Source organism: Lepidochelys kempii, chromosome 4 (genome assembly GCF_965140265.1).
Source record: "Lepidochelys kempii isolate rLepKem1 chromosome 4, rLepKem1.hap2, whole genome shotgun sequence".
Taxonomy (NCBI): domain Eukaryota; kingdom Metazoa; phylum Chordata; order Testudines; family Cheloniidae; genus Lepidochelys; species Lepidochelys kempii.
In genome coordinates this window covers 80,105,104-80,126,624 of record NC_133259.1, presented here as the reverse complement: position 1 = coordinate 80,126,624, position 21,521 = coordinate 80,105,104, and the positions used below count along the sequence as shown (strand labels likewise).

Sequence of the window (21,521 nt, the reverse complement as noted above, 5' to 3'; positions counted from 1 at the left end):
GGTATTATGCCACCACATTGAAGATCCAAACTCAACAGTGACTTTAGGATTTTCAGTCCTTGGGTCACTGAAGTAAAAAGACAAGATGCGGATTACATTTAATTCTGGTGAAAATATGGAGTAACTCCATTGACTTAAAAGGAGTTGGTCCAGATTTATAGTTGTGGTATCGAGATCAGAATCTGGGCCATGTTGTGGGGTGGATAAGTGACTAGCTCTGTCTTTAGTGGGAGGGAGCAGAGAAAATGACATTATTATTACTATGTATTTGTATTACTGTGACATCTTATGTCTTCTCCATACTAGATAGTTAATGGAGCACAATTTAAAGGCAGCCTCTGATGAAATCCTGCATTCTACCAGAGAAAGTACCATGAAGCTAGTAAAAGACAAGCTACAGACTTTTTATTTGTATAATAAACAGTAGCATCCAGAGGCTCTAACCAGAAGTGGGCCCCATTATGGTAGGCAATCAGGAATAACCCCATTTTGCTAGGCACAACACAGACACATAGGAACACACATTTCCTGCCCCAATCAACTTACAGTATAAGGGGAAAGGCAGTAGCTCCTATGAGAGGCACGTGAGCTTGGCCCACATTCTTGACAGCTGTGAAAATCTCTACTAACAAAGTTCAATCGATTTTTTTAAAATTAAGCTTTAAAAGTTTTAATTAAATCTCCAGTGTTTCCAATTTGTTAGAGAATGGAAAGATTGATGGAATATGAAAGAAGCTAGAAGAGGAAGAGTTACAAAAAGATAAGACGCACATGGATGTAAAGAAACACTATAGTGCTATTTCAGTCAGCTGCACTACATCTGTAATCAAGGAGTCAAGTTTTAGAACTGCAGTCAAGAAGGCATACAGTACAGTTTGCTCTGCTACTAGTGATTTTGAATCTGGAGCAGTGCTACTCAAAGTGGTGGTCCGCGGACCGGCACGCATTGGCTGCCGGTCTGTGTGCACATTGGAAAAAAAAATTGCCAGTCCCCCACATCAGATAGCTTGAGAAGCGCTGATCTAGAGATTTCAGCAATGATGAATGCATCCAAATGATTGGCCATATATCTTTCTGATATTTCCTATGAAGATGACACCAAAACGTCAAAGGACAGCACTATTACTAATACCTGTTCAAAAATATACAAACTTTTAAATTAAAAAAGAAATGAACCATGCTTGATGTCCGTGGACTTGGAAAACACCAAAACTGCCATATAAATTAAAATATATAAATACTAGTAGGCCCTGTCCCACAGTAACTTTACTCAGGCAAAGCCTCTATTGATCTCAATGGTTATTTTGCCTAAGTAAGGACTGAAAGACCTGGCCAATACTTTACTTTTCATTTTCATACAAATAAATGTTGAAAAATATCATGTTCAGTCTCAATTTTATTTACTTTTTTTTTTTGGCTATTACTCAGTGAATAACAAAGTGGTAGGATAGCCCAAGAAACCTTTTGGTATTAAAATGAGTCTCCTAATACATGTTAACATAAAAACATTATCTTTGTGTAACAATTTTGTATGTCTAAATGTTCAATTTGGATACTTTGTGGATTTTTGTAATAATGTAGCTTTGATACACTAACAAACTGTCCTGAATACCTCAGAGCTTATAGAGACAAGGTGGGTGAGGAAATAATATTTTATTAGACCAACTTCTGTTGGTGAGAGAGACAAGCTTTCTGTGTGTTCGAAAGCGTGTCTCTCTCACCAGCAGAAGTTGGTCCAATAAAAAATATTATATCACTCGCTTTGCCTCTCTTATAGCCTGGGACTGACATGGCTCAAGCTATACTGCATTGGACCTTATACCAATTCATAGAATATCAGGGTTAGAAGGGACCTCAGGAGGTCATCTAGTCCAACCCCTGGCTCAAAGCAGGACCAATCCCCAATTTTTGGCCCAGATCCCTAAATGGCTCCCTCAAGGATTGAACTCACAGCCCTGGGTTTAGCAGGCCAATGCTCAAACCGCTGAGCTATGTGAAGAGGGGGTTAAAGTTCGTGTTTGTGGTCTCAGGTTATAAGAAACTGATTTTTTAAGACACAATAGATTTTTTCAGTTTTTTCCCCTTCATGGAAGTGAAGCCAAACTGCCCTTAAGAAAGATTACAGCATTTTATGCTGTCAAGAGGCAGAGAGAGGAGCACTGTGAAGTGCAGCTGAATGGAGGTGGTGGCCATGTTTGCTTTGACAGGTTATGGCCTCAGTCCGTTTTGTAAACAATGGGAGATGGTATCTATTTTGAGAAGGCCATCTTAACAGAAGGCATATTCTTTTGAAGAAGACAATCCAAATACAGTAATGCGTTTTGGCTTGGTTAAGATGAACATCAATCTTTATTGTTTCTAAAGGGAAACCATACCTTTACTTTGCACAATATATTATCTCTGGTTAATAAATATTGATCATCTCAGAAGAGGTAATTGCTGTTTATTGATGCCACCATCATAACATTTATATAAAAACTTAAAATCTAAAATACTTTTTTAGGTGTGTATGTTCGATATATAAATCTCTCCAACAATACAAGTAAACTATAAAATTTGTATCAATATAGTTTAATTTCACACTTTAAACAAATATAATTTGTACATAATTTATATATTTATAAACTATAGTCTCAAATAGGATACAATTAAAATCTGGGTTTGCCTTATTTGACTGAATTCTATCTTCCACAAAAGTTTTATTTACTTCAAATGCCCTTTAATCATTGAATTGTTACAGTTTACAAAGTCCAAGAAGTGTATTCTTTATCCCACTATTCAAAGCTAATATATCAAGTGTGTAGTCTTGTAGTTCATTACATTTAGCGATCTGAAATTGAAGTGAAACAAAGCTTCCATTAGATGTGCCAATCACAAGTATATTAGATCTAAAGACAACTTTTGCTAAAACGAAACAAACTGTGCCTCCAGTCCTGCAGCAGGATCCATAAGCATGGATCCCTGCACCTCTGGAAAGTCCCACTGATTTCAACAGGGCTCTGCACGAATGCAGGAATCCATGCTAGCAAATTCAATTGTAGGATCATGGTCTAAATATCAGAGCATTAGCTTTTCAGGGAAAAAACAAAGACTTGTAAAGCAATGTGAAAGCGAATATTGTGACAAAACATTGCTCATTGCATTTCTTAATGTTTATGAGCTATGATTTTCATAGAATAAGTTTGGTATCACCGTTATCTCCCAAAACTCAAGAGAAGTAATAGTATGAGAAAATAAATTAAACTGCATTCTTTAGATTTCTTTAGGATGGAATACATGGGAGATAGTTTGAAATACTATATTCCATTTCTCTCCCTAGTGCTTATGTCAGATTTAATAGTTCTGTCTATTATTTTCAACAAGCCCATCCTGACTGCATCTGGCAGCAGTCAATGGCACTTTACTACCAGTTACCCATCTTTAAAGTTTAAGGCCTAGTCTAAATACGTTTTTTGTTCCAGAATAACTATTTCAAACAGGGGTGTAACTTTTTACTGAAATAGTTATATTGGTAGAACCTCTAGTGTGGACACAGTTATACTAGTACAAAGGTGCCTTATAACATCTTACCTTATGGAAGGGGGATTAAGATATACTGGTATAGAGCACCTTTATCTAGTATAACTGCATCCACACTGGGAAAAGGATGTGTACCACTTTAAAACAGTACAACATTTGTGTGTAGATAGGCCTTAGTTTCAATAATTAATAAAGGTATATGTGGAGCATCAAACATTCTGGTTTAGCCTTATCGGTATAAATAAAAACTTAGAACTGGCCCTGCAACGCAACAGGGCTGCACACCTCTAGCATCTGGGCAATTTTCAAGAGTGTGCAGCTAATCTGGAGTTCCCCTACAATGTTTCGCACTACACAGGTGTGCGTGCAAAAATCATAGTTGCATGTGTAGTTAATTGATCTGTATGCAAATATTAGGTGTCTGCTCTTGAAAATGTTTTGCTACGAGAAACTAAAGAAAACAATCTTATTGTTTATTTACTGTGAATTCTTGAGTTTTGACAAATGAGGACTGAGACCAAATATATTCTAAATATAAACAACATAACACAAGAACTTTAAGAAATGGACTGTATATAAACCTATACTAAAAGAATGTTAATGTTGCAAAGTAAAGCACTCAGAAATTAGCAACTATCAGAGTCCCAATTTAAATACCATGCTCCAGGCTGTACTGGCTTTGATTAGCCATTATTACAGGTTTTATGTTGGCCACCAGAGGGAGCCAATTTTATTTCACATATACAATAGAAACAAAAAAGTCTGTTTTATTTTTAATAAAGATATGTTCCTGGTTCTCTGTACATTGTAGCAAGGGCAGAGGATATCAGAATCAGAACAGAGCAGGTCAATGATATCATATCATACAGCTTCTTAAGGTCAACACGTACATAATTTCATTTTAAATTAATCAGAATATACAAAAGAGGAGGAACAAATTCTGAAAATTATTTCGTCTATATGTGTCTTATCCTTTTGTCATTAACTAATTGTTCACAGGGGAAAGAAACACTACTGACTTTTATTTACTTTTTAATTTATTTAAAAAATTCTTACTATTTTATAAACTATAAATATGAAATATCAAAGTAAATGTAAAGTGCTTACCTTGTGACATTTAAAGCCATTATACTTGTAGAAGGCCTGCTTTTTGATCCAGGGGGAGGATGAAAAATCCGTCCTTCTTTATTAGTTGTGATGGGCTTAGAATATTTAACCACATAGGGCTCAGCAGAATGCGAAGGATAAGAATCGAATGTTCCTGCTTTCATGCCTCCTGCCTGGAAAAGAAAAGGAAAGTTTCAAAGTGCTAATTTACAGTACAATTGCTTTAACTGTATTTTTCTGTACAAAGGTAACCCAGAACACGGCATGGCAAATCACATCATATTATGTACATATCAGAAAACCACATACCACATGTTTAAAGTCAACAGGAAACTGTTAAGAAAATTTACATAATTACATCGGTGAATACTTGATTGGACAAATTCTTTTCTATATATCCTGGATTATGAGGAAAGAATTTTAAAAATATAAAGGGGATTGTAAAAAAAAATTAAAATGTAGGGTTTTATTGTGGCAAAAACCGATAAAGATCACCACTGGTTCCCATCAGTACAGCTCCAATGGTGGTACCAATAGTGATACCATATGGCAGGATTCAAGCATTAACATCAACATGTTGCCTAACCATGCCCAGACCACTAGACAATATGGTTGTAGTTGCAACACTGGCTAGTCTCTACCAGCCCTCCCACTAGAACAGCAATGAGAAGGGTGAGGAAGGGGTGGTACCACCTGCATCCTGGTGTTCTCAGATTTGGGGGCGCTGCACCAGTTCTGAGTCCTTCAGACGAGTGCTAGGTGGAGGAGTTATCTTATTTTATTCCTACTGTTATGAACTGGGTGAAACCTTGTTAACAGTGAGTTAAAACCTCATTCAGATTGATAGGTGTGAACTCACCCTTCAGTTAACATAACTGTAAGCATAAACCCCCACCCAAGACAAAAGGCATGTTTGAACCTGCCCAGGAGCTTTTGGCTGAGTATTGTTTGAGAAGAGGGTGTGTGTGAGGAGCGAGCACATAGAAATTAAGGACAGACAAGAACATAGAGAGAGGGAAAGGCAAGAAAACCAAGCAGGAGCCTGTAAGCACAGCATGACTCTAGAACAAGCTAGAGCGTGAGCTTTGGGTCTGGGGTTGGCTTGGGGGCTGTAAGCAAAGAAACTGTTCCTTTTGTTCTTGATTCTTTCTGCGTTCAGAGACACAGGATTTTGTTCATTCCTTGTAAATAAACAAGAGTGTATCAAGGAAAATACCAGACTCCATCAATTTATACTTCCAACTGGAACATCCCCAGGGCCTCGAACTCTGACTAGCTGCTCTGGTCGAAAACGGGCAACTTTACATATAAATTTGATTAACTAAATTTTAACAATTGCTCTGTGCTGATTTTAAAGATAAGCCTTTTTCAAGTTATTTAGAACATGGGTTATATGACAAAGTGACTCACCAGCCAGTGAACCACCTTGTGGCTTGGTGCAGCACTGTCAGGGTTTTCCTCTCTCTAACCTTACTGACCCCACCATTCAGATCTGCTAGTGCCCTCCTTAGTCTGGTGACTTATACCTCCAGCCAGGTCACTTTTTAGCCTCCCACTTTCAGGGGTAAGTCAGAGTTCAGTCCAATAACAGTACAACTCTAGGCCCACTGGGCCTTACAAGCCTTGTCCAGGGGCTTCACCAGGATTTTCACTGGCTGTCCGTAGGGGAACCCAATCCCAACCTCTACCCTGGGTTTCTGTCCAGGACTCCTGTAGCAGGCACTTAAGTTCTTCTTCCCAGGCGCGCACCTTAGAGGGAACTATCGCGGACCACCTGAATGGAGTTCGCAGTTCACAGGTGGTCTGCGGACCACAGTTTGAGACCCTCTGGTCTAGTTATTACGTAGTCCTGTCTTGAGTGAAGGGGAATAGACTAGATGACCTACTGAGGTCTCTTCCAATCCTACTCTTCTACGATTTTTGTCTTCTATACAATATGATTTAAACTTTCTACAAGAACACCACCAAATATTTTGATTTTCACTTTTTGCTACAGTACTTAAAGAGAGCAGACTCACCTTTTTAGCAGGAGAACTTGGTTTAAAGGGGTGTGCAACTGGCTTTTCTGGGGTTGGTTTCTTAGCTGGTGCCAAAGGTTTATCATCAAGATATGGATTTATGTCAAAATATTCCCGAGGATAGAGATTTAACTTGAAAGGCCCTCCTTTAACCAAACGCAAATGGTCTTCATGCACCTTCTGTAAAATAAGTAGTTTTAAAGGTATTACCTTGGGCATTTTTACCTCAGATTATTCTGAATAGAAAAAAATAAAAAGATTTAAATTCAATCTTGAAAAAAAAACTTACTTTTAGCAATGTATTTAATATAATTTCCTCTGCCAATGTTAATCCTGGCTTCTACATATACCTTTGGCACAACATAATGCATAACGAAACAATCCATTGAGAACAACAAATGCTAGGAAACTATGACACACTAAAAGAAGAATTTAAGGACTTCTTAAAATAAGTAAATTAAAAAACTCTTTAAGATCTCAAATTAACTAAAGGACACATGGTACATGTATGGACTTTAACATTACAAATACAGTACAACCTTGCTAATTCATGCTAATGATGGGGAGCAAATTTTCACTGCTTAATGAATAAGAAACAAATGTTGCCCTCCTTCAGAGGACAGAGGTACCTGTGGCAACCAAAACAATGTGCTTCTACTGCATAAGGAGAAGACAGGATTTGGGGAGTTATACAATTGGTGGTACACCTTTTTTAATTTAAATTTAGAGCTTGCATGATGTGCCAGATGGACAACCCAGGAGAATTAGGTCCTTTATTTATCCTCCAGCTTCACCACAATGACCAGCTACGGGTTGACTTGTAGAGACCAACCACCTCTAAGACCAAAAGGATACTTCATTCTCTAACTCCATTCAGTCCCTGAAATTTCTCTTTTGTGTTCTATTTGAAGAGCTGAACAGAGAACTTGTGTGGAGGCCAGTGTGGTGACAGTGTGAAACTTAGGTCTTGTCTTCACTACTGTGCTATATCAGCGCATCTAGTGAAGACGTGCTTCATCAACAGGAGAGCACTCCCCCATCGATGTAATTACTCCACCTCAATGAGAGGTGGAAGCTATGTCGGCAGGAGAGTGTCTCCCATCAACATAGACCAGTATAGACACCGCTTTAAGTCGATGTAACTTATGTCACTGAGGGGAGTGGTTTTTTCATGCCCTGAATGATGTAAGTTACATTGACTTAAGCGGTAGTGTAGACAAGCCCTTAGTCATTCTGGATAGCTCCTCCCCTATTTGTGGTTGGACTTGTATTATGTTACATGTTTCTAATCAGAGATGAGCCCCACACAAACCCTAATCTAAACACACTCAGACTTCACAGGGTTCAGTTCTGGATCTGAACTTTGCAACTTGGGCCCAAACTATCAAAAAAATTTGCAATTTGGGTCATTCAAACTAATAAAAAATTAACCTTTCTAACCCAAATGTGAATTAGTAGCAAACAAAACCCCATTCTTGATGCTGAAACTTATAATATAAGTAAAGTAAAAGCTGTTTTATCTGGCTCTTCACCAACTGGAAAGCTCTATAAACTGGCATTTCTGATCTTCACTGAAATTCCGGTTTATAGTTTGGTTGGTGCGGGGCCGGCAGTGGGTTGGGGCACGGGAGGGGCTGTGGAGCATGGGCTCTGGGAGGGAGTTTGGGTGCAGGAGGGGGATGGGGGTGCAATGTGCCAGATCTGGGGGCTGCTCACCTTGGGCGGCTCCTCACAAGCAGCGACCTGTCCTGGCTGCTCCTAGGCGGAGGTACGGCAGGCAGCTCTGCATGCTGCCACCATCCTACCCTGAGCACTAGCTCCGCAGCTCCCATTGGCTGGGAACCACAGCCAATGGGAGCTGCGGGGGCAGTGCCTGCAGGCGCCTGCCGCAACTTTGCCTCAGAGTAGGCAGGACAGGGAGCTGCCTGAGGTGAGCACCCCCTGGATCCGGCATCCTGAAACCTCTCCCATGCCCCAACCTGCTGCCCTGAGCTCCCTGCCGCACCCAAACTGCCTCCCTCTTAGTTAACTGGCATTTTTCACTTACTGGGCACCCCCATTCCCCCAATATGCTGGATAAAACAACTTTTACTGTATTTTTCACCTCAAAATCTCAATTTAACTCCAAAAAGATATTAGTTTGTGGTAAAAATATAAAGCTCAAAAATACTTATTCCTATGGCAAAAAAGCCCTCTTTCAGCTATCATTGTTCCCCATATATGATGAAAATATACAATATTAGTGAGATTGATACATATAAATATAAATATAGCAGCCTTCTCATATTTACTAAGTTATTTAGTGAAATACAGACGATATGCTCTATTTTTGAACAGCTCCTGATAAAATAGAGTCCCAGCCCATGACTGGGGTTCCTAGGAGCTACCACAATACAAATAAAAATAAATAAAAATTAATTTGGGTCTCTCTTTCTCTCTCTGAATTCAATACATTGGGTCAAATCCTTAGCCCACTGCATAGCCCAAGCAATAGGACTCTGTGCTGGAGTGACTAAGAGGGAAAGGAATGATATATTTAACAAAAAAGGCAATTTATTTGCAGTCCACTTGGCAAATAAATTAATACTGGTTGCTTTAGGCTAAAAGAAAAACCACAGGAAATATTTTTGCAAAAAAATCCTGTTTGCAAATAGCGATTAAATAAAGTTACTGAATAGTTTTACCTTTGCATTCATTTTTCCGATTTCATACACCTCACTTGAGTGTGGATACTGTTTACCTATGGTAAGATTTGGATATCTGTGTAAAGAAAATTAGTAATGGTGACTTCAAAGTTCAGCATTTAATGAAATGCTATTCAGGGAATTATACTGAATGTTTTACCCATATCCAGTTCCTTTCTTTCCAGGATTTGTGTAAAGGTTCTTTCCAGGAGGAGCATATGCTGTTTTCCCTCTTAGTTGTGCACTGAAGAATGGATATGGACCACCTATAGTTCCATAATAAGTACCCACTCCGCATCTGAAATATGAAATAAACACATAATACAATAATTATTGTTAGTAACAATAAATTAATAATTAGTACCCATTCAGTGCTCTATAGCTTCAAAATTCTGAATGATATTAATTGAAAAACAAGCAACTAACATTTTTGGAGTAAACATACAAAAGTTGAGTTGCTGTTCATTCCGCATGTACAACAACGATCCTATACACAGTGTGGTAGAGGCACACAGTGGGAGTAGATGGGGACAGAGTTAAAGTTTTGGGGCACCTTAGTTGTGCATGTCCACACTCGTCAATGTTTGGCTTTTGGTTTGTTTGCTTTACATTTTCTTTTAACATGTTCCTGCTTTTCACTGTTGTTGTTTTTATGTCAACCTTATATTAAGGGTATTTTTAGATATTTACAACCTTAATTATATTTTACCAACATTTTTTGTATTGAATTTCCTACTGTATGTTTTCCCAACACTTTTTAAGAATGAAGAGGTACTCTCAGGCCCAGGTAGCCAGGGTCTTCAGAGCAATTTCCTGATATGGGGCTTAAGACCCCTGTAAGGAATTAGCTTCAACTATACATGTCCCCAATATGCATTTTATTAAAGAGCATGCAGGCTCTTACACATATTTTATAACAGCCGACATCAGCCATGTAAACATATGAAAACAAATATTAATATATAAAACTTCCATCAGTGCCCCCCAACTAGTGAAAGGCATTGCTAATCATCAAAGGCAATGGCAAACAAATTTGGGATTTTGCTATTATAGAAAACAAAAGTTGGAAGAACTTCAAAAAGTGATAATAGAATCATAGAATATCAGGGTTGGAAGGGAATTCAGGAGGTCATCTAGTCCAACCCCCTGCTCAAAGTAGAACCAATCCCCAACTAAATCATCCCAGCCAGGGCTTTGCCAAGCCAGGCCTTAAAAACCTCTAAGGAAGAAGATTCCACCACGTCCCTACGTAACCCATTCCAGTGCTTCACCACCCTCCTAGTGAAAAAGTTTTTCCTAATATCCAACCTAAACCTCCCGCACTTCAACTTGAGACCATTACTCCTTGTTTATCATCCATAGAGCCAGTTATCTCATCATAGAAGGTAATTAGGTTTGTCAGGCATGACTTGCCCTTGGTGAATCTATGCTGACTGTTCCTGATCACTTTCCTCTCTTGAAGTGCTTCAAACTTGATTCCTTGAGGACCTGCTCCATGATTTTTCCAGGGACTGAGATGAGGCTGACTGGCCTGTAGTTCCCCAGATCCTGCTTCTTCCCTTTTTTAAAGATGGGCACTACATTAACCTTTTTCCAGTCATCCCAGACCTCCCCCAATTGCCGTGAGTTTTCAAAGATAATGGCCAATGGCTCTGCAATCACATCTGCCAACTCCTTTAGCACCCCCGGATGCAGTGCATCTGGCCCCATGGACTTGTGCTCGTCCAGCTTTTCTAAATAGTCCTGAACCCTTCTTTCTCCACAGAGGGCTAGTCACCTCCTCCCCATACTGTGCTGCCCAGTGCAATAGTCTGGGAGCTGACTTTGTTCGTGAAGACAGAAGCAAAAAAAGCATTGAGTACTTTAGCTTTTTCCACATCCTCTGTCACTCGGTTGCCTCCCTCATTCAGTAAGGGACCCACATTTTCCTTGACTTTCTTCTTGTTATTCTTAACATCTCTTGCTAGCTGCAACTCCAAGTGTGATTTGGCCTTCCTGATTTCACTCCTGCATACCTGAGCAATATCTGTATACTCTTCCCTGGCCATTTGTCCAATCTTCCACTTCTTGTGAGCTTCTTTTTTGTGTTTAAGATCAGCAAGGATTTCACTGTTAAGCCAAGCTGGTCGCCTGCCATATTTACTATTCTTTCTACACATCGGGATGGTTTGTCCCTGCAACCTCAATAAGGATTCTTTAAAATACAGCCAGCTCTCCTGGACTCCTTTCCCCCTAATGTTATTCTCCCAGGGGATCCTGCCCATCAGTTCCCTGAGGGAGTCAAAGTCTGCTTTTCTGAAGTCCAGGGTCCGTATTCTGCTGCTCTCCTTTCTTCCTTGTGTCAGGATCCTGAACTCAACCATCTCATGGTCACTGCCTCCCAGGTTCCCATCCACTTTTGCCTCCCCTACTAATTGTGAGCAGCAGGTCAAGAAGAGCTCTGCCCCTAGTTGGTTCCTCAAACACTTGCACCAGGAAATTGTCCCCTGCACTTTCCAAAAACTTCCTGGAATGCCTGTGCACTGCTGTATTGCTCTCTCAGCAGATATCGGGGTGACTGAAGTCCCCCATGAGAACCAGGGCCTGTGATCTAATAACTTCTGATAGTTGCCTGAAGAAAGCCGCATCCAACTCATCCCCCTGGTCTGGTGGTCTATAGCAGACTCCCACCATGACATCATCCTTGTTGCTCACACTTCTAAACTTAATCCGGAGACTCTCAGGTTTTTCTGCAGTTTCATACTGGAGCTCTGAGCAGTCATACTGCTCTCTTACAGACAATGCAACTACCCCACCTTTTCTGCCCTGCCTGTCCTTCCTGAATAGTTTATATCCATCCATGACAGTACTCTAGTTATGTGAGTTATCCCACTAAGTCTGTTATTCCAATCACATCATAATTCCTTGACTGTGCCAGGACTTCCAGTTCTCCCTGCTTGTTTCCCAGGCTTCTTGCATTTGTGTATAGGCACTTAAGATAACTCGCTGATTGTCCTGCTTTCTCAGTATGAGGCAGGAGTCCTCCCCTCTTACGCTCTCCTTCTCGTACTTCCTCCTGGTATCGCACTTCCCTGCTTACCTCAGGGCTTTGGTCTCCTTCCCCCAGTGAACCTAGTTTAAAGCCCTCCTCACTAGGTTAGCCAGCCTGCTTGCGAAGATGCTCTTCCTTCTCTTCGTTAAGTGGAGCCCACCTCTGCCTCGCAATCCTTCTTCTTGGAACACCATCCCATGGTCAAAGAATTCAAAGCCTTCTCTCCGACACCACCTGCGTAGCCATTCGTTGACTTCCACGATTCGACGGTCTCCACCGGAGCCTTTTCCTTCCACAGGGAGGATGGACGAGAACACCATTTGCACCTCAAACTCCTTTATCCTTCTTCCCAGAGCTACTTAGTGTGCAGTGATCCGCTCAAGGTCATTCTTGGCAGAATCACTGGAGCCCACGTGGAGAAGCAGGAAGGGGTAGCGATCTGAGGGCTTGATGAGTCTTAGCAGTCTCTCCGTCACACCGTGAATCCTAGCTCCTGGCAAGCAGCAGATTTCTCGGTTTTCCCAGTCGGGGATAAATAGCTCATTTTCCTAACTACAATTATAAGACCCATTTTCAGTTGTTTATAACTTTGCCAAACTTTAAACATTCAGAATGACATTTTCCATGTCAAGTGTCTCTTTGAAGCTGATTTTTTTCTATACCATTTCAGCCAAAATGGCTGTGTCATTTTGGAGAATGAGGCTAGAGAAAGATAAATTGTTTTGATGAATAGCCCATTTTCCTAACTACAATTTCTTTAAAAATACTTTAAAAAAAATAAATTTTAAATTTAGGGAGGAAAAAAATTGTTTTGCCCACAGTGAAAAAGTCTGGCTACCTTTTCTTTGAAATGCTCTGCTTTTCTTTGAAATGCCCCATGCTTTAGAGCAGTGGTTCTCAACCAGGGATACACAGAGGTCTTCCAGGGGGTACATCAACTCATCTAGATATTTGCCTAGTTTTACAACAGGCTACATGAAAAGAAGTCAGTACAAACTAAAATTTCATACAGATAATTACTTGTTTATACTGCTTTATATACTATATCAGGGATTCTCAAAATGGGAGTTGTGATTTATTTTATAATTATATGGTAAAAATAAGAAAGTAAGCAATTTTTCAGTAGTAATGTGCTGTGACACTTTTGTATTTTTATGTCTGATATTGTAAGTAGTTTATAAGTGAGGTGAAACTTGGGTATGTAAGACAAATCAGTTTCCTGAAAGGTTGAGAACCACTGCTTTGGAGCAGGGACTTGAAATTCAGCAAAGGGTGGCTTTTGTGTCAGGAATGGACATTTGGTTATCCCTATAAAAATAGAGTTGAATTTGGGCAAATTATAAACCTTTAAAAAAACTACAGTTTGCAAATGCTCGGTAGAGACTAGATAAAGATAAACAGCTAAAATCTCCAAAGATTCCATCCTCCCTGGGCGTACTCAGCCTCTCACATCTCCTAGTGCTGACCAGACTGCACATGCACCATCCCCACAGAGCAATTGAGCATCCTCCAGCCCAGAACTACAGGAATTCAGAAAGACTTTCCTTGTAACAGCTGCTCCTAGTTGCTCGAGGCTGGGGTGGGGTTGGGCACTGCAACTGAGAGCAGTAGGCAGTCTCTCCTCAGCTCTGGATCACCCTGCTGCTGGCACCCAGACAGCATGGTGGGGGAACCTATCTGATTCTAATGCACGGAGGAGAAAATCCAGGCCAGGAGGGATGGGAAGGACTAGATTAGAGCAAGAAGACTGGTGAGACTGGAGGTGGAGGGGGAGAAACAGTGACAGGGAGTTGGAGGGAGAGACTGGGACTGGTTGTGCAAGGACACTGGGACTGGGGGCACAGGAAATGCTTGGGCAAGGAGACTGCGAGCTAGGGGGGAAGTAGAGGCTGTGACTGGAAGCTAGTAAGGGAACAGAGGAAGAAAACTGGAAGCCCGTTAGCTGGGGAGTGGAGAACACTGAGATGAGATGAGGAATTGAGGTCTCCCTTAACTATAGTGGGCTAGCACTCGCCTCCCCATTCTCTGCTCACCAAAGATAGCACAGGCATATACAAACCAGCTCCTACATCCCCATTATGGCTGCTCAACTGTCAGTGAATGATTCCCTCTTTATGGGTCAACTGTACAGGCTCCTAGAACCACCTGATTTCCAACCTCTCTAGTGGAGGGGCTATGGTGTGAGACTGATCTACTTTGCACTGGGGAGAGAGGATGGACTCACAACTCGGTGGAGAAATGGGACATAAAGATGGCTTAAAACCACCTTTGTACGCACATAACAGAGCACAGCTTGGACACAGGCCAGGATCTGGGCCTTCTACTTCATTGTGATTCAGTCCGTGGTAGATTAAAGGGGCCAGTTCCTGGATATTTATGATGAATGACCAGACAAAGTGTATGATGAACAGATTTTCAAGCATACTGAAATGTGCAGGAAAAGAAAATAAGGTACACTGTTCCCACTAGACGCCACAGCCATTAACAGAATCTCAGCCCAGATGACTCTTGGTTGAAGAAGCCCCATTTCCTCTCCAAGCCTTCTGATATCTGGGAGATACTTTTTAGCAATCTTCCATTTGAAAAAATGGGAAAATCCAACTACAGACAAGTGAAATTAAAGCCCTACTTAGATGGCCAAATTCTGGCTTCCTATGTGCATAAGTATGCATCAACAAAATAGCATATACACCCATGGTATTTCTAGAGCATATGGCAGAAAATGACCAATCCTGGCTCCTCAAAAAAATGAACACGAGGCTACTCTCCAAGCTTTTCACAACCCAAGCCACAGAGAAATGACTGGACATAGCCAATAACTGGTTTGTGTAGTGCAGTGGTCACCAGCCGGTCAATCGCGATCGACTGGTCGATCCTAGAGGATGTCCCAGTTGATCACGATCTCCGGTAGCACAATAGGGCTGCCGCTAAGACTCCCTGCCTGCCTCAGCCCCACGCTGCTCCCAGAAGTGGCCAGCGTGGCCCCGGGGGTGGGCGTGGAAGGGGTCTCCCTCCGCATGCTGCTCCTGCCTGCAAACACCGCCCCTGCAGCTCCCATTGGCCAGGAATGGGGAGCTGTGATCAATGGGAGCTGCAGAGGCGGTGCTTGCAGAGAGCGGCAGCGTGCAGAGCCACCTTCTGCCTGCCCCCTCCCCAGGGACTGCAGGGGCGTGTTGGCCCCTTCCGGGAGCAGTGTGGGGCCGGGGTAGGCAGGGAGCTTGCCTTAGCAGCAGCCATGCAGCACCGCCAACCGGGAGCTGCCGGAGATAAGTGCTGCCTGGCAGGAGCCACACCCCAACCCAGAGCCCCCTCCCAGAGCCAGCACCCCCACCCCCTCCTGTAACCCAACACTCTGCCCCAGTCCGGAGCCCCCTCGTGCACCCAAACTCCCACCCTGAGCTTGCACCCCTCATCCCCTCCTGCACCCCAATGCCCTGCCCCACACTCAGCCCAGAGACCCTTCCCACATTACGAACCCCTCGGCCCCAGCCCAGAGCCCGCATCCCCTCCCGAACCCCAACCCTCCGCCCCAGCCCGGTGAAAGTGAGTGAGGGTGGGGGAGAGCAAACTACGGAAAGAGGGGGGGATGGAGTGAGTGGGGTGGAGTAGATCCTGGGTTGCCCTTACATTCAAAAAGCGATCTTGGGCGTAAAAAGGTTGGAGACCACTGGCGTAGTGAGTACTGCAGAAGCCACCAGAACACTGGCAAAGCAGCAGAGTATACATGTAGCTAGGCTTTATATTTTTATATATAGTTAGTAAACATGGCTATTTAGAATCCAACTGTGTCCATATGCTCTCCTCATATTATTAATGTGGTATAGAGTGCAAAGACATGATAATTTGGATATTATTCCGTATGCATTCCTTGACTTTTGAATATCCCCTGCAAACAGTCACCCTCAAAGATTATCTCTACTCCTAGTAAGAAGAGAGTGGTGTAGGCTCTTTGTGAGGCACAAAGTCACCTATATATTATGGACAAGGCTACAATTTTTTCATGGAGGTTGTGGAAGTCAGCCCTATCAGCTGGGGCAGGGCTGCAGCTCCTGGCCGCATTGGGCAATGGGGTCTCCCCACAGCTCCCTGCCTCTGTGGGTGGCGCCCTTCCGCCCCCACAAGCTCCCAGCTGCCACAGGCAGTGGGGCCGCAGTTGCAAGTCACCCGGGAGCTCTGAGCCACTGAGGGCAGCAGGGACCCCCAGAGCTTGAAGCAGCCCCCACAGCTGCCCAATATCTGCAAGTGGTGTGGGGACCCTGCAGCTGAGCTCCCCGTTTTGTCAGGGATATTTTTAGTAAAAGTCATGGACAGATCACGGGCTTTTGTGAATTTTTCTTTATTGCCTGTGACCTGTCCATGACTTTTACTAAAAATATCCCTGACAAAATCTTAGCCTTAATTATGGACACATATACATTACAGTGTATACAGGATAAGTGTACATTTGGGGACACAGAAGCAGAGTGGGGACATTATGCCTGATTGTAAATACCTGCCAGAGTCTGGTCCATAGTTTTCAATATCCCTTTAAGACAAACCTTGTGTTTTAATAAATGGATTGGACAGCATACATTTCTTTCAATATAACAGACTTTTCCCCCTGCCTGTTTGTATTTTTATGAAAAAGCCCCAAAAGCAGGAAAACTGCTTAGCCCAATAACAGATACATGAACTCTTGCTTTAACTATAATTGTGTGAAGCTACATGGGGTCTTTGTTCAGATAGATAAATATTTTCATCAAAACATCAAATGCACTGCAGGCTATTTATGTCTCTGTATCCTCTGACCAACTCAGTCACAGAGGTGTCATCCCATGATGTTTTCAATGGGTAGTGCTTTTATCCTGGTAGCGCCCATTTGTCTCCAGCATTGAGGAGTGATCATGCTTTAATATTAGGTATTATAAAAACTCCAAGGTAATGGAACTCTGGCAATGGAAATAGAGAAGTTCAGGATAGTGGATTCTGTTAGTCCCATTTCCCATGATGCAGTACTCTTAGCTTCACACAATATTCTGCTAGAGATCTTTAATGGAAGTTTATGTTGGTTATTAGGTGTATGGACTATGGCAGTACTGTGTTTTAACACTGCTTCTTTATCATATGTTGTACATATCTTCTCATAAAAACAAAACCATACTCTTGTTAACAGTTAACTTTTATAAAAAAGTTGTGACAAATTATTTTTAATGCAGCACACACACACAAAAAAGGCAACCTTTCCCAACACTTACGGCAGTTTGACTCCATTGCTTGGAAGGAAAGCTTTGCCCATATTTTTCTTTGACTCTGCCAATCTATATCGCCTCCTTAGTTGCACAGGGTTTGAGTAGGCTTCACCTTCGAAAACCCTCACAAACTGAGGCTCAAAGTAACCTGCCTGAAGAGCTGACAGCATTTTGGTACCCCCAGGTAACATTTGTTTGTTCTTGCTTGCAGCTTCATTGAAAGGGCCTTTAAAACAAGTAAGCATTGTAAATATTCACTTACCTCTACAGATTCTCTTAATTTAAATTTAGAAATTAAAAATGAAGACTGGGTATGGATGGTTGAAAGGGGCTGATAATGCAATACAGAGCCTTTCATCTGTAAGTCACATGTGGTAGTGACTGATTGCTGATACTATACGGCAACTGTTCAGTAACCTAATATATGAAAAATGAATTGTTTGACTCAGTCAAGTTTCTAGTGGAATGCACCATAACACAAAAATACCATTGCTATTAGCAGCTTTTGGAGGGAGGCCATAACTATTCTGCACTAACATCTAGCATTATCTAGCAGAGGAAGGTATAACAGGATCCAATGGCTGGAAGTTGAAACTAGACAAATTCAGACTGGAAATAAGGCATGATATTTTAAGTGAGAATAATTAGCCATTGGAACAATTTACCAAGGGTCATGATGGATTCTCCATCACTGATCATTTTAAAATCAAAATTGGATGCTTTGCTAAAAGATCTGCGCTAGGCATTATTTTTGGGGAAGTTCTATGGCCTGTGTTACACAGGAGGTCCGACAAGATGATCACAATTGTCCCTTCTGGCCTTGGAATCTATGAACATCACTTCACAAAGGCTGACTCTTACTGAGGGTCAAACTCTGTTATCCTGGACTCATCATGAGTAATACCATGAGTAGTTCCAATGAACAAGAGTGAGGATGAAAGAATCCAGCCCTAAGTAATAAATAAATAAATATATAATCTCCTATGCACATTGGTCAACTACAAGCAAAGAAATAAAAGATTACCACTAAATTTAAAGTACTGAAAACATAATCTTATAACAGAAATGCCAGTTGGAGCAGCCACACAGAAAAAACTACCTGCTCTCAGCATTGGCATGTAAGGAGAAGATAAGGCTTTCCATAATGCCAGTTCAGTTTTAACATTACAAATGCAAACAAAGATAACCGAGGAGCAAAACTGTGGAGCAATTTACTGTTGGATTAAGTCATCATATTAATGCTGTTCTGCAGCTGAGTCTTTTAGCAGAATATTCAAAATAATGAAGATAATCTGCATATTGACTGACAAAGAAAATTGGTGTCCCATTTTTTGTTTTCTTTCAGTACAATTGGGAAACAGTTTCAAAGGACCTAATTTCTTAAAATGTTCATTTCAAAGAAGTAATTAAATGCTATACATATCCTATAGAGTAATCTACTTTACCTGGTTTGTCAGGGGTTTCATAAATTTTAATTGGTCGCCTGTTAACCTAATTTTACATAATTTATCTACATTTCTCAAAAGTCACAGCTATTAATTTAAAATCTGAGTCATAAGGACATTATAAATTTTAAAAAATGCTGCTCTCATTTGGGACGTGCAAATGCTGGAGGGCTACACAATCTGTGAGTTGACATTTCCAAGGGAAAGAATGCCCAATGTGGAAAGCCAAAAGAATATGTACTATCCCAAAAGTCTAAAAGTAAATCCATTTGCAATGTCTTTGCATGGAGCAGCTGGAACCCTACCACCACTTATATCCCATGGTGTGATGAAAAGAAGCCCCTGGAAATCTCCACAATTATGATAGAGAAGGGGGATGAGTCCCTGGAGGTGACACCTACTCCCCACCAGCTGGTAGGTAAAGACCAGTAATTTCAATAGTATATTTTATCTGTAACTTGGACAACAAAATGCAGCACATATATTTTTATTAATCTTAATACATAAAACTCGGCTAAACTGAAAAATGTTTACCTTTTTTATGCTGTCTCTTTTTGCATTTATTGTGACATTTAAGCAGACCTCTACTAAAAATGGATTATGCCACACTGAGCAAAGATAGAGAGCTTTTTGGTTACTAAGAAAACCCAGATGTCTCTGAAAAGACTAATAGAAAACAGTGAGTCAGTAGAAAGACAGATTAGACGGCTATTGGAAATATCCTTATTGCTAAAATGAAATGTACTTACGCATATAGTGTGTGACATATTTATCTCCAATGGTAACATACTCCATTTCACTGAAGAGGCCAATCCTCTCCATGTCAGATTTTCCTTCTCCAGGCATGGTTGGTTCTGTGTGACACTTCACTACACTAGAAAATGTAGATGTTTTCTTATGCTCACTTCTTTTACTGCAAAGCCATACAAATAGAGTTACAGTCAAAGTCTGCAACAAGTTTAAGCATTTAAAATAAAATGTACCATTATGGTACTGAGATTCTTTGGTTCAAAAGTATTAGCACTCAATTCCTTTAAATTTCTGTTGTACTCAGCATGTAACACTATCTATAAAGTAGGACATAACTGGGGTGGTGATGGTGAGAAGAGGACTGAACTAGACTGTCTGGGAGAGAGCCAGCATTAACACATGTCCTTTAAAAAAACAAATTTAAAACTGTTATGAGACAGATATGGTCCACATTCATCTGTGGTGTAACTGGGTTCAACTCTTATTAAAACCTCTGGATCAGAATTTGGTAACGAGTACCCTTAAAATATTGAGATCAGGGATCTGAGTAGTGCAGATTGTTGGTAAGGATATGCAGGATAGCATATCCTTTTGCTTTCTGGATTACCTTCAGCTGTGCTTTGTAGACATCCTTGGTTAACAATAGACAGGAGATGTGAAGGAGTTTTGGGATCCCTATTGTGGTAACCTAAATCCTGATCCTGAGAAGTGCTGACCAGCTACAATTCCCACTGACTTCAAAAATGTAAATGATTGAGGTCAATGGTAGCTATGGGTGCTCAGCTCTTCTCAGGATCGGTCCCCTAATCAGCATACAAAGAGACTACTGAGCACTGCATTAAGAATATATGGTGTATAATATATTTTACCTGCCTCTCAGGGATGTTGAGCAATTTAATGTATTAATATTTGTAAAGCTTTTTGGATGGAAGATGTTGCAGAAGTGCAATGTACTGTTAAAAAAGTAAAAACTGATTTTAAATGATGATGTAACCACCAGTTACATACAAACACACAAATATAACTACATCGGTTTACATACACGTAAATATATTTTTGTAACTATAATTACAGTAGCGTATGACTAATCAATGCATAAATATCATTACAGCATCAATTATTGCATATATTTGCATGATTAAACAATTTGCATGAAATCTTCCTTTACAGTAACGACTGACTGTTAATTGCAGTGGCTGAGGTGAGCCGCATAGAGAGGGAATAATCCGCAGCACACGCTTTAAGGAGGACGTCTGGACTGATTTCTCACTCACCTCACACCAACCTCGCCAGGTGTGTTGCAGAGGGTCAGCGGCTGCCCCCTCCTCTTTGCATCCCCAGGCGGCGGCGGCAGCAGCAGCTTCTGAGAGGTACAGGACTCTGCCCAGGACTCTTTGTTGATGCAGTTGCTCTGGATTCGGGAAAGTCCAACAACACATGAACAGCATTTCAGTATTGTCCCCCCGGTCTGTCGAGTCCTGTTGGTATAGTCCAGAGGTTGCGCGCGCCGCGCACCCGCGCTGCACCTTGGGAATTGTAGTCCCCTCTTGTCAGCGCCTTCGCTCACATGACCTGCCCTGGCGTTCTCGGCCTGCCGCCTTTCTCTTGCTGGAGTGACACGTCAAACATTACGGCGCGTGCAAGAGAACCGGCCTGTTCCAACCCCCCATCGGGGTGGGGGAGAGGCGCGTGCGGACTATGAGTACGGTGCTGACAGACGTGGTGAGTCCGCGCCGCGG

General features: G+C 41.5%; 2 protein-coding genes across 3 annotated transcripts in view; one reads left to right on the top strand and one right to left on the bottom strand.

The window, feature by feature from the left end:
- Positions 1-1,759: 1,759 nt before the first annotated feature.
- Positions 1,760-21,390, bottom strand: CFAP96 (cilia and flagella associated protein 96). Of its 2 annotated transcripts, XM_073341857.1 has the most exons (9): positions 21,034-21,310; positions 20,652-20,735; positions 19,782-19,945; positions 17,594-17,813; positions 9,489-9,626; positions 9,329-9,404; positions 6,645-6,824; positions 4,627-4,799; positions 1,760-2,830 (listed from the first exon to the last, which is right to left on the bottom strand). In XM_073341857.1, the coding sequence occupies exons 1-9, from the start codon at positions 21,228-21,230 to the stop codon at positions 2,785-2,787; spliced, it is 1,278 nt and encodes a 425-aa protein (XP_073197958.1). In that variant the 5' UTR covers positions 21,231-21,310; the 3' UTR covers positions 1,760-2,784. The 2 variants fall into 2 exon arrangements, with proteins under 2 accessions (XP_073197958.1, XP_073197957.1); XM_073341856.1 differs by lacking the exon at positions 20,652-20,735 and having other exon boundaries at positions 21,057-21,390.
- Positions 21,325-21,521, top strand: part of UFSP2 (UFM1 specific peptidase 2) — a 29,707-nt gene continuing 29,510 nt past the window's right edge. Inside the window, exon 1 of the mRNA XM_073341846.1 lies at positions 21,325-21,504. Within this exon, the coding sequence (XP_073197947.1) occupies positions 21,481-21,504 (24 nt within the window). The 5' untranslated portion in view covers positions 21,325-21,480. The remainder of the gene's footprint in view (positions 21,505-21,521) is intronic.

Bases quoted from the DNA above. Each gene is read 5' to 3' on its own strand.
- CFAP96 (XM_073341857.1), bottom strand. From the start codon at position 21,230: ATGCTGTTCATGTGTTGTTGGACTTTCCCGAATCCAGAGCAACTGCAT. The intron at 20,736-21,033 runs GTCCTCCTTAAA...CTTTTTTAACAG, and splicing joins AGTGAGAAATCAGTCCAGAC to TACATTGCACTTCTGCAACA. The intron at 9,405-9,488 runs GTAAAACATTCA...TTCTTTACACAG, and splicing joins AAGAAAGGAACTGGATATGG to ATATCCAAATCTTACCATAG.